Source organism: Perognathus longimembris, chromosome 20, assembly GCF_023159225.1.
Source record: "Perognathus longimembris pacificus isolate PPM17 chromosome 20, ASM2315922v1, whole genome shotgun sequence".
NCBI classification, from domain to species: Eukaryota; Metazoa; Chordata; class Mammalia; order Rodentia; family Heteromyidae; genus Perognathus; species Perognathus longimembris.
This window is the reverse complement of record NC_063180.1, coordinates 41759350-41776444: the sequence shown is the minus strand read 5'-3', so window position 1 is coordinate 41776444 and position 17095 is coordinate 41759350. Positions and strand designations below refer to the sequence as shown.

General features: G+C 41.0%; 1 protein-coding gene across 4 annotated transcripts in view; it reads right to left on the bottom strand.

The window, feature by feature from the left end:
- Positions 1-17051, bottom strand: part of Tubgcp5 (tubulin gamma complex associated protein 5) — a 35302-nt gene extending 18251 nt beyond the window's left edge. The window contains exons 1-11 of one of the 4 annotated variants that reach the window (XM_048329563.1): positions 16879-17051; positions 13623-13676; positions 13427-13535; positions 10422-10518; positions 9004-9083; positions 8453-8597; positions 6056-6173; positions 5063-5152; positions 3653-3746; positions 1784-2030; positions 599-801 (exon numbers count right to left, since the gene is read on the bottom strand). In XM_048329563.1, the coding sequence (XP_048185520.1) occupies positions 599-801; positions 1784-2030; positions 3653-3746; positions 5063-5152; positions 6056-6173; positions 8453-8597; positions 9004-9083; positions 10422-10518; positions 13427-13535; positions 13623-13676; positions 16879-17027 (1386 nt within the window). In that variant the 5' untranslated portion in view covers positions 17028-17051. The remainder of the gene's footprint in view (positions 1-598; positions 802-1783; positions 2031-3652; positions 3747-5062; positions 5153-6055; positions 6174-8452; positions 8598-9003; positions 9084-10421; positions 10519-13426; positions 13536-13622; positions 13677-16878) is intronic. The other 3 variants (XM_048329565.1, XM_048329566.1, XM_048329567.1) reach the window with 3 other exon arrangements.
- Positions 17052-17095: the final 44 nt, after the last annotated feature.

Here is a 17095-nt window from a genome sequence, read left to right as displayed (position 1 = left end):
CAATTCCCCTTCCCCAGGCATCAGTAGTGCCCACCACCCTCGTTCTATTAATGTGACTGCTTTAGGTGCCTCATACTACAGGACTATGTTTGTAGTATGAACAGAGTTTTTGCAAATATCTACATTAACTCAGTATTTTTCACATCTTGCTTTGTCCTGTCTCATCTTTCTGGTCATCTTGGCAATTAGTGATAAAAGGCCAGTTTCTCGTAGTCTTGAATGTGGAAACTAATTTTAAGCTGAATAACTGGCTTGATACACCATGAATTAAAACAGCATTTAGCTGGGTGCTGGTGGCTCACCCCTGTAATCCTAGTTACTCAGGAGGATGAGATCGGAGGATCACAGTCCAAAGCCAGCCCAGGTAGGAAAGTCCATGAGACTCTTATCTCCAATTAAACAGCAAAAAGCTGGAAGTGGAATTATGGCTCAAATGGCAGAGCACTAGCTTTGAGCAAAAAAACTGACAGTGCTCAGGCTCTGAGTTCAAGCCTCTGGATGGGCGCGCACACATGCACACTGACACACACACACACACACACACACAGACCACAATTATTTTTGGCATGCTCTTTAACCAGGCAGAGGCCCCACATACGGTTTGTTCAGATGCTTCTCCAACACTGTCATATTCAAGGATGGCCTTGTACAGGGTATTGAGCAGGTGAGATGCCCGAACGACATTCCGTGTGTCGGGTGGCACTTCTGCTACTCCAGTACTGAACACCTTGTGCAGAACCTTGAGCTGAGCCAACCGTGGTGACAACTTGTCCACTACTATTGCAAGAGTGATCGTGGTATCTGTAAGCATCAACAAGCCAAACTCAAAAGCAAGGAAAAACACATGTCCTAAATATGACATAAACACTAAAACGATACCATGCCATACCATTGACCTAACAAAATGGAGGATGGTGGGTTCTAACATCGCATTATGAGGAATTCACTGTTGGTAGTGTGTGAGGAAATATACAATGTTGACAAGAACACAAACTTATTTATCTGTATTGCCCTGGAGAGCAATGTGGCCAAAAGCTAGCAAATTTTCATATGCCATAACATGTCCTGACCCAGCAATTCTATTTTGAAGAATCTGCATAGGGTGTACATGCATAATTAATGAAATGGCTGAATGGCTATCACTGTAATTCTGTTGTAGCCAAAGAGTGGAAACTGTCTAAATGTCCATAAGAAATAACTTGGCTATGATATTGCTATACAATAAAACAGTCTATAAAACAGAATTATGCCATATATGTATATAGTATAAGCTTTGAAATCTAAATGACAGTGACTACCAGACATGGGTTAATGTGTGTGCATTTCATGGGTATGTCTAAACTACTTCAGGAAGTAAGCACAAGAGCTGTGGACCTAGGGAAGGGAGCTTAGGAGAAGAATTTTCACTATAAAGTGTTCTGTACTCTTCAGAATTTTAGAGACATAAATGGCATAAATATAAATTTCAAATTACTGAAAACACAGATGCCCTTATAATAATTGTTTGCCATGTAATCCATCCTTCCTCCTTCCTTCTCTTCTCCCTACTTACAGTTCATATTTTGGCAGTTCTGGGGTTTAAACTCAGGGTCTTTAAGAACTTTACCACTTGAGCTAAGCTTCCAGTCTAACCTTTGTTCCCCTTGGCTTTCATCTCCCATCAAAGCTAGGATTACAGGTATATCACACAAGCTGGTAATTTTCAAATCTTGTACTGACTGATCATCTGAGTGGCATTCAAATATGAGATAAGTGTGTTACAAATTAAAGAACAGTTAAATACCGTTATTGATGATGCACTTCTCAATCTCTGTAAGTTCCTCCTTGAAACTTATGAAGTATTTGTACAGGGCCCACATGAAAGCCTGATAGGTTCTGAAGGGAGCTTCAGTGGACTTCTTAGGCACAGAACCCCCACCAGGTAATAAGCTTTCAGAGCTGTGCCCCATGACTTCATCAATAAACTCCTGGAGTCGAAACACAACCTGGCCATACTCTGCTATTTGTTCCAGCACAGATTGTAAACAACTCTACAACAGAAGCAAACAGTAGTTATTTTTCTTTTTCTTTCTTTTTTTTGTTTTTTGGGTTGGTGTGGGGCTTGAACTCTGGAGCCTGGGTGCGGAGTCCCTGAGCTCATCAGCTTAAAGCTAGCACTCTACCACTTGAGCCACAGCCTTACTTCCTGCTTTCTGGTGGGTTAAGTGGAGATAAGAGTCTCACGAACTTTCCTGCCCAGGCTGGCTTTGAGCCGTGATCCTCACATCTCAGCCTCCTGAGTAGCTAGGATTACAGGTGTGAGCCGCTGGCACCTGGCTAACAGTAGTTATGTTTTAATTAACTCAAATATTTAGACATACATATACAAACACACACATACACACTGGGGCTTGAACTGTGCCTAGGCAACCTCCCTTGGCTTTTTCCCTCAAGGAAAAGTGCTGGTACTCTTATCACTTGAGTCAAATCTCCACTTCTGGATTTTTAGTGGTTAGTTGGAGATAAGTCTCATGGTCTGTCCTGCCCAGGGTGGCTTTGAACCATGATCCACAGATCTTAGCTTCCTGAGTAGCTAGGTGACAGGTGTGAATCACCAGTGCCTGGCTTAGTGACCATTTCATAACATGTTTAATAGAATACAATGATGAATAATTCTGTTTTGTGTGTGTCAGTACAGTACTGAAGCTGGAACTCAGGACCTCACATCCTTTGAGTAGCCAGCCACCACGCCTGGCTGGACATTACATTCTTACTTGGCTTTTTTATTCAAGGCTAGCGCTCTACTACTTGAACCACATCTCTACTTCTACATTTTTGCTGCTTAATTGGGAGATAAGAGTCTCATGGAATTTCCTGCTCAGGTTGGCCTGAACCATGATGCTCAGATCAAAGTCTCCTGTGTAGGATTGCAGGTGTGAGCCACTTGAACATTTACTTCTTGAATATTTACTTCTTTATTCAGTGAGTATTAATTTCTACACAACATGGATTTATAGCATATACTTAAAATATATATATCAGCTGTAGGCAAAATAATTATATAGCTTTGCTAGGACAGAATAAAAAGAAAATAAGAGAATGTAAATAAAAATTAGTTACAAACAATCTTAAAGAATTATCTAGCTGGGCATCAGTGGCTCACATCTGAAGTCCTAACTACTCAGGAGGATGAGATCTGAGGATCAGATTCAAAGTTAACCTAGGCAGAAAAGTCCATGAGACCCTTATCTCCAATTAACCAGCAGAAAACCTGAAGTGGTGAGGTGGCTCAAAGTGATAGAGCACTATCCTTGAGCAAAAAATCTCAGGGACAGGGATGAGGTCCCAAGTTCTAGCCCTACAACCAACAAAACAAAAGGAAGAAAGAAAGAAAGAGAAAATAATTATCTAAGCACTGTACAACCATACAATTTAATCTTACTTTCTAGATCTTAACTGTAGTCAACGATTCGAATATTGTAAATGTTCTAAAGTTATCTTGCCATGATTTATACAAACGGTTTAATTCTTTTACTTTTCGTCACTTCTGAATTTCAGTGGTTTTGTGAAGGGTGGACTCAACATATGATTGTATGGACGCATCATGAACACTGTCACTCATTTCATCATTCTCTCCATTTGAATTAAGTTACAATAAACATAAATGACTTACATGTGTCAAGTGGGTTACTATAATATTATTTCTCACAGTGACTTTCCCGTCTGTCAACTGAAATATAAAGAGCTTTTTCACTCCTGAAAGTAACCTGAAATGAAATGGAAAAACTGAATGTGCTTTATGTTTAGAAAGGTAGTTACTATAGTACGCTTAAAAGATTTTTATTGACAATTCAGAATGGGGGAACAAAAAAAGTTGTATGACAAGAAAACGGAAGACAGCCTTCTCTTTCTCTGATTTACATTAAGTATCAAGATTTTTTTTTTTTTTGCCAGTCCTGGGCCTTGGACTCAGGGCCTGAGCACTGTCCCTAGCTTCTCTTTGCTCAAGGCTAGCACGCTGCCACCTGAGCCACAGAGCCACTGCTGGCCGTTTTCTACATATGTGGTGCTGGGGAATCGAACCCAGAGCTTCATGTATACGAAGCAAGCACTCTTGCCACTAGGCCATATTCCCAGCCCAAGTATCAAGATATTTTATTCTCATCTTAAAGAGCAGTCTGAAACTGTCATCAAAGCTCCTCCTCCTCCAAAATACACTTAATGGCTCAAACAGAACATTTCTTTACCAGAATACTCATGGCTGGTGCTCTACCATTTGAGCCATGCTTGTAGTTCAGGTTTTTAGCTGGTTAACTGGAGATGAGCTTTATGAACTTTTTTTCCCTATGTGACTTTGAACTGATCCTCAAATCTCATCCTCCAGAGCAGCTAGAATTACAGGTGTGGGCCACCATGCCCAGCTAATGCATCTCTAAGGCTGTCAGAATGTCAACAGCACAATTTATGGTGAGAACATGAGGATCCAGGAACTCAGCCCTAGAAATGCCACATGCTGCATTGACTCCTAGTGTCAGGCACCAGAGCAGACTCTTATTGATACACTCTCTCTAGTAAAAAGCAGTCGGCAGCAAATCTTGTTTTGAACTCAGATATTTAAAAAATGGCAGGCTACCAGTGGCCCATTCCTGTAATCCTAGCTACTCAGGAGGCTGAGATCTGAGGATAGCAGTTCAGACAGCAAAATCCATGTGATTTATCTATAGTTAACCAGCAAAAAAAACCCCACAACAACCTGAAAGTGGAGATACAGCATAAGTGGTAGGGTGTCGGCCTTGAATAAAAACGCCAAGTGTGAGACCAAGCCCCTGAGTTCAAATCCTAACCCCCCCCACACCAAACTGATGGTCTAATTCAATAAAATAATATACTAAATTAAGTAAAACTCTAAAGTAAGTAGATCAAAACCTCCCAATCTCCATGGTTAAATATAAAGTTTAAAGTTTATTGCTAATGGCCTATTTCTAGTTGCATGTAGAAAACCACTGAACACTTTACCGTACAAAAAAGTTTTACTTCTCAGCAATAAGCCTTTCAGACTAGGAATGAGGTTACTAGATCTTACCATAAGGTTTCCCGGATAACTTGCGTCTCAGTAACAAAAATCCTGTCATCTGGAAAATACAGAGGATCACTGCTATACAGGTGTTGCTCCCTATTAGAAGCAAATATCAGATGTCAATGGAGAAGTCTCTACATAGATAAAATTCATTGTCTCAATGAATATATACTCTTTTTCTTCTTTCTCTGGTACTGGTACTGGGATTTGAACTTAGGACAATATGCTTTTACTTGGCCTTTTCACTCTAGATGGGCACTCTTATCATGTGAGTCACATCACTTCCAATTTTTTGCTGATTAATTGGAGATAAACATTTTTTGGCTTTCTGCCTGGGTTGGCTTCGAACCTGGATCTTTAGATCTCAGCCTCTTGAATAACTAGGATAGCAGGTGTTTGCCACCAGCTCCTGGTATGCAATGTGTTTTTATAATGAATGTACTAAAATGAATCAAATAATGGCAATATATGTAAATTTATTCACACTGAAAATGAAAGCGAAAAAATTAAAATCTGCCTAAATAACTTAATATGTAATTAAGATTTTTTTCAAGGTGGCAAGACCTTAGCTTAGTGATAAAGCACCTGCCTACTATACACAGGGCTTTGGTTACATTCCCCAATATGGAGAATGTGAGTGTGTGTGATTGTGTGTGTGTGTGTATGTGTTTTCAGTCAAAATGATTCCCAAGCCAGGTACTGGTGGCTCATGCCTATAATCCTAGCTAAGATCTGAAAATCATGGTTTGAAGCCCAGCCTGTGCAGATAAAGCCTGTGAGACTCTTATCTACAACTAGCCAGCAAAAAGCCAGAAGAAGAGTTCTGGCTCTAGTAGTAGAGTGCTAGCCTTGAGGGAAAACATTAAGGGATAGTGCCCAGACTCTAAGCTCAAGTCCCAGTACTGGCATAAACACAGACAAAAAAACTGCAAGTTAGTTAACATTTCAAAGAAATACCAAAGTTTCTCCTATCTTTACATTGAATGTTCAGTTTCTTACCAGACAGCAGCTAAATTGGAATGCAAATGTAAACTATGTGGAATCCTTGAGGGCCTGGTTATCCAGTACTGATGGATCACATGCTGCTCCAGCCAGCTTCTGTCATCTGGCTCTTCTGCTGGAAAGGAGTGTTGAATAAGTACAAGGAATAACAATGCTTTAGTTACAGTTGAGTTGTTATTTTTTGGGTGGTACTGGGGATTAATCTCAGGGCCCTATGATTTCTAGGTAGGAGCCATGGCCCAACCCCTTTGTGCTTTATCTTTAATAGGGTGTTGAATTCATTCCCAGGGCCAGCCTGGACTACTATTCACATATATATATATATATGTATATATATATAGTACATATACATGTATACATACATATATTTGTATACATGCATACACACATACATATATACATATGCGTGCACACACACGTTTTCTGGGTAGCTGGGAATGTGCCGCCATCCCAGGTTTTTATTGGTTGGGATGAGGTTTCCTGAATATTTTTTTGCCATGCTGACCTTGAGCACTGATTCTCCTGATCCCTGTCTCCTGAGTAGCCATGGTACCTGGCTAGTACATCAGTTACTTTTGCATTGATGTAAACAAAATACTCAAGAACAACGTAAAGGAGGGAATTACTTATTTTTGCTCCATTTAAAAAGTTTGCTCAATCTATCAAGGTGGGAAGGTGTGGCAGAGCAGCTCACTTCATAAGACAGGAAGTAGAAAAAGAGAATACCAGAAAGGTTCAGGGCAAGATATAGCCCCAATGACCTATTTCCTCCAAGGAGGCTCTACTTCCAACTTTCTGCCACTAAGCAAGAGTACAAGACTCTAAGTTTACAAAACAAAAACATAAAAACATCAGAATGAGCAAAGAAATTCAGTTCAAGAATTGAAAGATAATTCAATATTAGAAAATTTATCAATGTAGTAAAAAGAGAAAAGTCATGGAATTATTTTCTAGAAAAATAACATTTGATAACATTCAAGTTTTGTGATTAAAGTCCCTGACTTCAGAAAAGTTAATTCTACTCCAATAAAAAATGAATTTAAACACTCTGGGCTAAGTTACCAGAACTACTTAAAAAAATTAACACTCTAAAGCAAGGCATGGTGGTTCATGTCTGTAATATGAGGTACTTAAGAGCCAAAGATGTGGAGATAGTGGTTCAAGACCAGTCTTGGCAAAATGTTAGCAGGACTCCATCTTAATAAAAAAGCTAGGCAAGGTGACACAGACCTGAATCCTAGTACCAAGGCTGGACTGGGCATAAAAAGAAAAATCTTACCAGAAAAATAAATAAAAGTCAAAAGGGCTGGGGAGGGGGAGGTGGCACAGTTCAAATGGTAGACTGCCTGCCTAGCAAGTGCAAGGCACAGAGTTCAAATCCCATACCACCTAAAAAGATACATTAAGCTACCCTTTTAAAAAAGTTTATTGTCAAAGCGAAGCACAGAGGGGTTACAGTTTCATATGTAAGACAGTGAGTACATGTCTTATCAAACTTGTTACCTCCTCCGTCATTTTTCTCCCACTTTCCCCAATGCCTCCCCCCCTTCCCCCCGCCCCCCCCCCCCCCACTGCAAGTGTATATGTGTTGGTACTGGCACTTGAACTGAGGAACTCTTGTTCTCTCTTAGTTTTTTTTCAGGCACTCTCTCATTTGAGCAATACCATGTTCAGCTTTTTTACAGATTAAAGAGTCTCTCAGGAGCTGGGGATATGGCCTAGTGGCAAGAGTGCTTGCCTCGTATACATGAGGCCCTGGGTTCAATTCCCCAGCACCACATATACAGAAAACGGCCAGAAGTGGCGCTGTGGCTCAAATGGCAGAGTGCTAGCCTTGAGCAAAAAGAAGCCAGGGACAGTGCTCAGGCCCTGAGTCCAAGGCCCAGGACTGGCCAAAAAAAAAAAAAAAAAGAGTCTCTCAGTATTATCTGAGACAAAACTGGGCTGACTTCATGCCTCAATCCTCAGATCTCAGTCTCCTGAGCAGCTAGGATTATAGATGTAAGTCACTAGTGTCTACCTTTGTGTTTCTTCTTTTTTAAAGTTATCATCCCCAACTGGTTTAGGATTCATCTTCTAATGACAGCAGAGTTCCTGACCAATGGAAGCTTAAAACTTGATTTTTCTTTAGGTAATTCCTGTCAAAAAACCACACTAGCACCTGGCTGGGAGTGTGGCTTATCAGGTAGAGTGCTTGTCTAGCATGCATGAAGCCCTGGGTTAGATTCCTCAGTGCTATATAAACAGAAAAAGCCAGAAGTGGTGCTGTGGGCTCAAGTGGGAGAGTGCTAGCCTTGAGCAAAAAGAAGCCAGAGACAGTGCTCAGGCCCTGAGTTCAAGCCCCAGGACTGTAAAAACAAACAAACAAAAATTACCCACTAGCATCTACCATACCCACAGTACCTTTCCAGCTGACTTGAGGTGCCACTTTTCTGTTCTGATCTTGTTCTTCCAAGGGGGTTCTGTCTACCTGGATCCCAGAGTCTTCCCTGCTCAAGGGCTGTTGCGTATCTTCATCGTCACTGTCTTCAGACCAATTCTAAGTTAGAAAGGGAAGAGGCCTTACAATTAGAGCAGTTTTGGTTTAAAAATTAAGAGAATTTCAGACAAAAAGCAAAAACTTTTAAGCAACACAGACAGAAAAACAAAAGCCGGATGAAACCTCTCCTAAATCTCTTGAAAGTAAGGAAGACAATATTTTGGGGGGTGGCAAAAATTCCAAGATCACTGCCCTTAAGGGTAAGTTATTTATGTTCACTCAGCCTGGTTTAACTTCCTAGAACAAATGATAACAGTGCAAAATCTTAATAACACTTTCCTAATAAATGACTCTAGATTATTCCTGTTTTAGCTAAAATACTCTAAGGCAGAAGGACCCTTGAAAATGGTCTATTATCATCTGTGCATGAATCTGTACTTTCAATAGAGAAATCACTACTACTTACTGGTGTGTCTACATTGGGACCGAGGTCAATTTCTTCCCCTTCCATCAAGTATTTTCCCCAATCAAAATCATCTTTCTTTTCTAAAACGTTAACAGAAGAAATCCATCAGATTCATTATAAATATCTGAAAAACACAACAAAACTATAGGAAAAATTGGAACAAAAAAGTCAAAATAAAGGGGGCTGGGAATATGGCCTAGTGGCAAAAGTGCTTGCCTCCTACACATAAAGCTCTCAGTTCGATTCCCCAGCACCACATATATGGAAAACGGCCAGAAGGGGCGCTGTGGCTCGAAGCCAGGGACAGTGCTCAGGCCCTGAGTCCAAGGCCCAGGACTGGCCCCCAAAAAAAAAAGTCAAAATAAAGCAAACTTAAATAAAGTAAAATTTCAAAAGTATTGAAACATTTAATAAATTGAAATTCTAAAACATGTCTTTTTTTTTTTTTTGCCAGTCCTGGGGCTTGGACTCAGTGCCTGAGCACTGTCCGTGGCTTCTTTTTGCTCAAGGCTAGCATTCTGCCTCTTGAACCACAGCGCCACTTCTGGCTTTTTCTATATATGTGGTGCTGAGGAATCGAACCCAGGGCTTCATGTATGTGAGGCAAGCCTTCTACCACTAGGCCATTTCCCAGACCCACATCTTACATTTTAACTCCCTTAAATTGAGTTGCCTTTGTGTGTGTGTGTGTGTGTGTGTGTGTGTGTGCGCGCACGCGCGCCAGCATGGGGGCTTGAACTAAGAGCCAGGCCAATGCCTCAGCTTTTTCACTCAGGGCACCCTGCCACATCTCCACTGCTGGCTTTCTGTTGGTTAACTGGAGAGGAGAGTGTCTCTGATTTGTGTGCCCAGGCTACAGTTGACCCCCAATCCTCAGAAGGCCTTCTGAGAAGCTAGGATTAGAGGTATGAGACACGGCACCTGGCTCAAATTGAGTTTTGTCTTTAATTATGGAAAGCAATTTAACTTACAAAGTCAGAACTTACATTTCAGGTAAAGTTTTGTCACTGCATTCAAAGCAACAGATATAATTCAGTTTCACAGATCCTTAGAAATTTTAATAAAAACCTCATGTCTAGTAGTTACGGAATAAGGCAATAAAGGCAAGTGTTTTTTGTTTGTTTTTTGAGCCAGTTCTGGGGCTTGAACTCAGGGTGTGGGTGCTGTCTCTGAGCTTTTTTTTTTTTGCTCAAGGCTGGCACTCTACCACTTGAGCCACAGCTTCATTTTCTGGCTTTTTTTTGGGGGGGGGGGGAATGATTAATTAGAGATAGGAGTTTCACAGACTTTCCTGTCGGAGCCAGCTTCGAACTGTGATCCACAGATCTCAGGCTCCTGAGCTAGGATTACAGTTGTAAGCCACCAGTGCCCAGCTTCAATTTGTCCTTTCTTGTCCATTAAACTCTCTGGTAACATACCCACTTCTTTATCTTTTGGTGTTTCCACATAATTGCTGTTTGAAGGAGAATCAGACAGACACAGGAGGAGCGATAGTATGGAGTAATGTGCTTCTGTCTTAAAAAAAAAAAAAGTGAAGAACATGAATTACCAAGGTAATTACCAAGGTAAAGGCTTCCAAAACTACCCTGAGTACAGACAACCCCATGACATTTCCATCCTTGATTTTTGTTTCCTGGTATGGGAAAACATGAGTTATATCAAAATAAATCCCCCCCTTTTTCTTTTTTTTTGCTGATCCTGGGCCTTGAACTCAGGGCCTGGGTTCTTTCTGTCTCTGAGCCTCTCTGTGCTCAAGGCTAGCACTCTACCACTTGAGCCACAGTGCCCCTTCCAGCTTTTTCTGTTTATGTGGTAATGAGGAATCGAACCCAGGGCTTCATGCATGCTAGGCAAGCACTCTACCAGTAAGCCACATTCCCAGCCCTAAATCCTATTCTTTAAACACTTTTCTCAGCTTGAATATTTACAGGCAAGGAAGTGCAAAGCCATATGAAGCTTAAGTTCCAGATTTCTTTTTTTTCTTTTCAATACTGGGGTTTGAGCTCATGGCTTAGTACTTTCTAGGCAGGTGCTGTACCACATGAGCCATGCCTCCAGCCCCGAGTTCTGTATTTCTATCAAATAGAAGACCTGAGGAGGGAATGGCCGTTCTTATTCCTAAGAACAACTATAATGTCTGCCTTTGAAATAAGACATCATGCTAAACATGGATTATTCTCCTGTGGCAATATTTATCCTGAAGATTAAACATATCCAACTGTTTGATATGGATGTACTACTATATTTTGTTTATCCAGTCAGCTATTACTGACATTTAGGCTTTTTCCAATCTTTGCTATCACCAATTTATGTCATTTCACAATTATGAGAGTTTATCTGCATGATAGATTCCTAAAAAGTGAAATGCTTACCTAAAGATCTGCACTTGGAATTTTATTTTATTATTATTATTTTTTTGGCCAGTCCTGGGCCTGAGCACTGTCCCTGGCTTCTTTTTGCTCAAGGCTAGCACTCTGCCACTTGAGCCACAGCGCCACTTCTGGCCGTTTTCTGTATATGTGGTGCTGGGGAATTGTTTTTGTTTTTTTTTTTTTTTGGCCAGTCCTGGGCCTTGGACTCAGGGCCTGAGCATTGTCCCTGGCTTCTTCTTGCTCAAGGCTAGCACTCTGCCACTTGAGCCACAGCGCCCCTTCTGGCCATTTTCTGTATATGTGGTGCTGGGGAATTAAACCCAGGGCCTCATGTATACGAGGCAAGCTCTCTTGCCACTAGGCCATATCCCCAGCCCTGGTGCTGGGGAATTGAACCCAGGGCCTCATGTATACGAGGCAAGCACTCTTGCCACTAGGCCATATCCCCAACCCCCTGCACTTGGAATTTTAACAAGTGCCAAAATTCACTTTATAAGATTACATGTATTTGTATTTAGTAAAATATTGCACTATATATTTGCAAAGAATATATAAAGTTATCTGCTTGCTGTACTTGTGACTAACCAGATAAATGAACATTTTCATCATAGTATTTATTTGCATTTATCTCATGAAAGGATAGGAATTTTTTCTTTAGCTTAAAAGTCCTGATTATCCTTTAATGAAAACCATTTTATGCTGTTCCTAAGGCTTTCCACAAGTCTCAATACTTTTCAGTTTTAATCTATAGTGATCCTCACACATCTCTCCTATTCATGAAATGTTTTTGAATCTGTGGCCTTTTTATGATCAAGTGTAAATTATTTCTTTGTTCAAATTGCTGCCAGTCATTCCTTATTTATGAGATTGTTTTCTGAACTTCAAGACCAGCTATGTAGAAAAGAGTTAATTTGAAAAGGGTGAGATTCTGAAGCCATGCATATTCCTAACCACAGCTCATTTAACGAGTGGCCCTTGGCTGACTTCTGGTGTTTGAGCTCTTAAAATGTTTGAGCTAGGGGTTAGGAATGTGGCGGAGGGGTAGAGTGCTTGCCTAACATGCATGAAGCCCTGGGTTCAATTCCTCAGCACCACATACATAGAAAAAGTCAGAAGTGGCGCTGTGGCTCAAGTGGTAGAGTGCTAGCCTTGAGCAAAGGCAGCTCAGGAACAGTGCTCAGGCCCCAGGTCTGGCAAAAAGAAAAAAAAAATGTTTGAGCTACTCAGAGTTGTATGTGGTTCACATCTAGAATTGTACTGTAATATTTCACCTAGACAGTCTGTGCAAACAATATGATTCATGAAGAAGATGTGCTTTCCTTTGAAGAAGCTGCAGCTTTGATAACTGCAGCCAGTCACACAAGCAGGTGTTCATTGGTCAGCCCCTCACCCAACAGTCTGAAGGCCCAAGTTTAGGAGACTTGGCTGACACCGGATGCCAGACATCAGGTATAGCATGTAAGAAAAGTCTGAATCAGGCCCAGACATGGCAGAGATGTTAAAATGATCGGATTTGATATTAAAGTAACTATAATTAACACACTAAGGATACTCATGGGAAAAGTAGATGACAACCAAGAGCAAACTGTGATTACCAGAGCAAGAGTCAAGGGCTGAGGGTGGAAGGCTGATGTCTGGATAGGATCCATGCAGATTCCAGTAATAAATATGTACATTGAGTACATCATTTAACAAACAAACAAAAAAAACAGGTGCATGAAAATAGAACAAAAATCTGTCAAAATTGTTTTAGAAGTGGGTAGGAGATAAAGGGGAAGTAAGAGGGCAAGATTGATTCATATGATTAATCCCCTGAGCTTCAAAACCAAAGTAGATATGAGGAGAGATGATTTAACAAGAGTATACTGTCTCATTCATAACAAATCTAAGGCATAATTGGCTTGATAATACTTAAACCAATTTCCAGTTCCTCATGTAGCCAGTGGACAATACTAAAATAGAACAATTGCTTAAATATTAACAGAAACAGTTGATTATGATCAGAGTGAAAAGAGTCAAATAAACAATGAAGCTCATAATTGTAGGCTTACCTTTATTTCCTCTATGTTGGGAAGTGATGCAGTTAGAAATTCCTCAGTTAATCTCTTCCAGCTAGCAGCTTTGCTGAGATCAGAATGAATGATGAATTTTTCATAAATTCTAAAATATAAAAAAATCAACAAAAGATTCTTAAGAAAACACACGTATTTCTGAATATGTAAATACACACACATAGCACTGACTTACCCTTCTATGGTCTTTTCTATTTTGTGGCTGTTGACATCTAAGAAACGATGAAATCTAAAGAGATAAAATGCAATTTTATGTTTTGTTTTGTTTTTTGAGATACTGGGGTTTGAATTCGGCCTTTCACTTTTGCTCAACTTGCATGCCACTACTGAAGCCTCACCTTTCAACCCTTTGGTAAAATTTTGCCATATAACTGAATATACTCACCTTGTAGTTCTCCATATCCTTCCCACTCCCACGTACTCTCACTTGGCCATGTATTTCCAGAGTGCACCTCTCCCCCAATTACTTCCATCACAAGACAGTAACAGCATCATTATGTTTTAAGACTATTCAGTTTTTTTTAATGCTGGTACTGGGGCTTGAACTCAGGGCCTGGATGCTGTCCCTGAGCTTTTGTGCAAGGCTAGTGCTCTACCATTTTGAGTCATGGCTCCACTTCTGGCTTATTGGTAATTAATTGGAGACAAGGGTCTCATGGGCTTTCCTACCTGAGAAAACTGCAATCCTCGGATCTCAGCCTCCTGAGTGGCTAGGATTGCAATTGTGAGCCAATGGTGTCTGGCTTCCTAGTCTTTTTGATGCATAAGGAAATCCAGTGAAGTCTAAATCTACGCGTTCTCTAACTAATGTCTTTAAATGTACAGAAAGAAAAACAAGTGTACTTTGTTATCAAATATTCTTGAAAGCTGTGGGATATTAAGAGATTACATTTATTAAAATATTAAATAACAAGATCTAGTGTTGAGTCTAACAGCTACTGCTAAAGTAAGAGCAAACACTATTTAGATACCTTTTTAATATAACATAAAAATAAGAGATTTGTATGAGTGACAAAGCCCTAGGTATCCCCATGGTCTGTTGACTTCATTCATAATTGATGAAAATACATTTTTCAGTTGGGAGGTTAGAGTGAGTTTTTTTTCTTCATCTAAATTCACAAATATCACAATTGAATCCTCAGACCTTCAGGTCCAAGACCCTATTATATAACACAATTAACTTTACTCTCTTAAATTCCTTACTAATTTCTAGGGCCTAGAAAATGGCCAGTTTTTAAAGTAAATATGAATCATTCCTTTTTCTGATAGATTATGGCATCATAAAGCTTAACATTGTTTACTCAACTTTTATTTTCCATTGTTTAGTAGCAAAGCCCTAAATCTGTACTTAAAAAAAAAAATCTCATTAGCAGCCAGGTGCCAGTAGCTCAAACCTGTAATCCCAGCTACTCATGAGGTTGAAATCTGAGGATCTCAGTTTGAAGCCAGACTGGACAGGAAAGCCCACGAGACTCTCATCTCCAATTAACCAGCAAAAAGCCACAAGTGGAGTTCACGTGGTAGAGCACTGGTGTTGAGTAAGAAGGCTAAGAGACAGAGGCCAGGCCATGAGTTCATGCCACAGTACCAGCACAAAAACAACCCTAAAGCACATTACAGGACTATACTCCTCTCCTAGCATGTGTCTGAGTGTAATACCACTTTATCTATCACAATTTAGTTGTTCAATCTGTAAGAGACAGGAAGTTCTCATGTCTCTCTCAATTCTACAATGATGATGCTCTGCCTACTGCCATTCAAGAATATTAATATTGGAAGTGGAGTTGTGGCTTAAGTGGCAGAGCTCCAACCTTGAACAAATGTGAGCTAAACAACAAGAGCTAAGAAGAGCTAACAATTCACGCCCCAGTACTGGCACACAATAGTAGAGATAATGGGTCTTAGCTCAAGTGCAAGAGCACCTGCTTAGTAATAGGTTATGAAGTCCTAAGTTTAAGCCTCAGTACTGCCCTCCTCCTCCTCCAAAAACATGCCTGAGGGAAAACATCAAGAATAGGAATACTCTGGACTGAGGACACAGCTCAAATGCTAGGGCCCCCGAGTTCAAACCCTAGAATAACTGAAGACATATATGTTGTATATGTTATATGGAATTTATGGACACATGAGTGCACATATATGTACATACATGTAAACTACTTGTGACACAGAATTTAACTTTCTATGAGATATTTCAAAAACTGCTTATTTCAGAAACTGCATGCTTTCGATGCCTCTGAAAGCTCAGTATAAAGCAAGTAGGTAGCTTCATCTTCATGTCTATGACTATTACAGCAATGAAGATGACAAATTCTGGAAAGCTTCCCTGTTTAGCAAGCTTCTTTCCTGGGCTGTAATTGTTGCTCAGTAACAGAACCTGAGCTTAGCATGTGTGAAGCCCTGCGTTCACAATTCCCAGCATACAAAAATGATGTGTGTTTTTTTACTGATGTTAAAATAGGTATAACATTCTTTTAACAACAACTCCATTAGGAGTAATGATACTAATACTCACTATTTTACATTTTCCCCTTCTGTGTGTGTGTGTGTATGTATACGCGCGCCACAGTACTGGGGCTTGAACTCAGGGCCTAGGCACCATCCCTTAGTGTTCACTCGAAGCTGGCACTCCACCACTTGAGCCACTTACAGCTTTTTAGTGGTTAGTTGGAGATAAAGAGTCTTATGTCTTTCCTCTCCAAGCTGGCTTCAAACTGGGATCCTTAGGTTCTCAGTCTCCTGAGTAGCTAGGATTGCAGGTGTGGGCCATGGACACGAAGCAGATTTTCTATTTTTTTGAAAAAAATGTTTTAGATATATGGGATATTTAAATATTCCTTAATTTCTATTTTCCAAGAACAACATCTAATTCCATTTAAATTATCTCTCTGTAAAAATTACAAAAGAGCCTGTACTGAGCCCTGCAGTATGGCACACAATGTGCCAGAGACTGTTCCAAGCTACAGTGTAGCTGGAAAAAAAAAAAAAGGTAAACAGATCCAATTAGCCAGTGTGTTTCATATGCGTTTTTTGCAAATTTAGCAAAAAAGACAGTGGAGATGTGCAAATGGCCCGAGCCTGGAGAGGGGGCGAGTCGGTGCGAATATAATTTTAAATGGGGTGTGATCCTATTTTTGCTCTAAAAATCCTCTTTCCTATTAAAGATGACTTGAGTTATATAAAGTAGAAGGCAGACGTTAAAAACATAAGGTGAGAAACGCAGACCCGCTGTCTACAGCCACTAACTCCTGGTTCTAGTTCACGAAGGTCCAGCAGGAGCCCAGCGCAGCCGCGGCAGCAAAGGCGGAGCGCGCGTTTCCGCAGGAGACCACGCCCACCCGGCGCCCCGCCCACCCCGCCGGGCCGCCTTAGGCCCCGCGGCCCGGGGCTCCGGCGCTCCGCGGCGAGCTTTCCCGCGCGGCACCGCGCACCTGAAATTGGACCAGGCGAAGTTGAGGGCCAGCTGGAAGTTGGGGTCCGCCTCGTCCTGAAGGCCGGCGACGCGCCGGATGAGCTCGCGCACATCGCGCTCCTGCTGTCGGTCCAGGCGGCTCCCGGACCGCCCCGGCCAGGAGGACATGCCTTCAAGCTCCCACTACTCTTAAGTCCTTCTTCTCGCGAGCTTTCAGGGGTTTCGCGGTGTTCAGG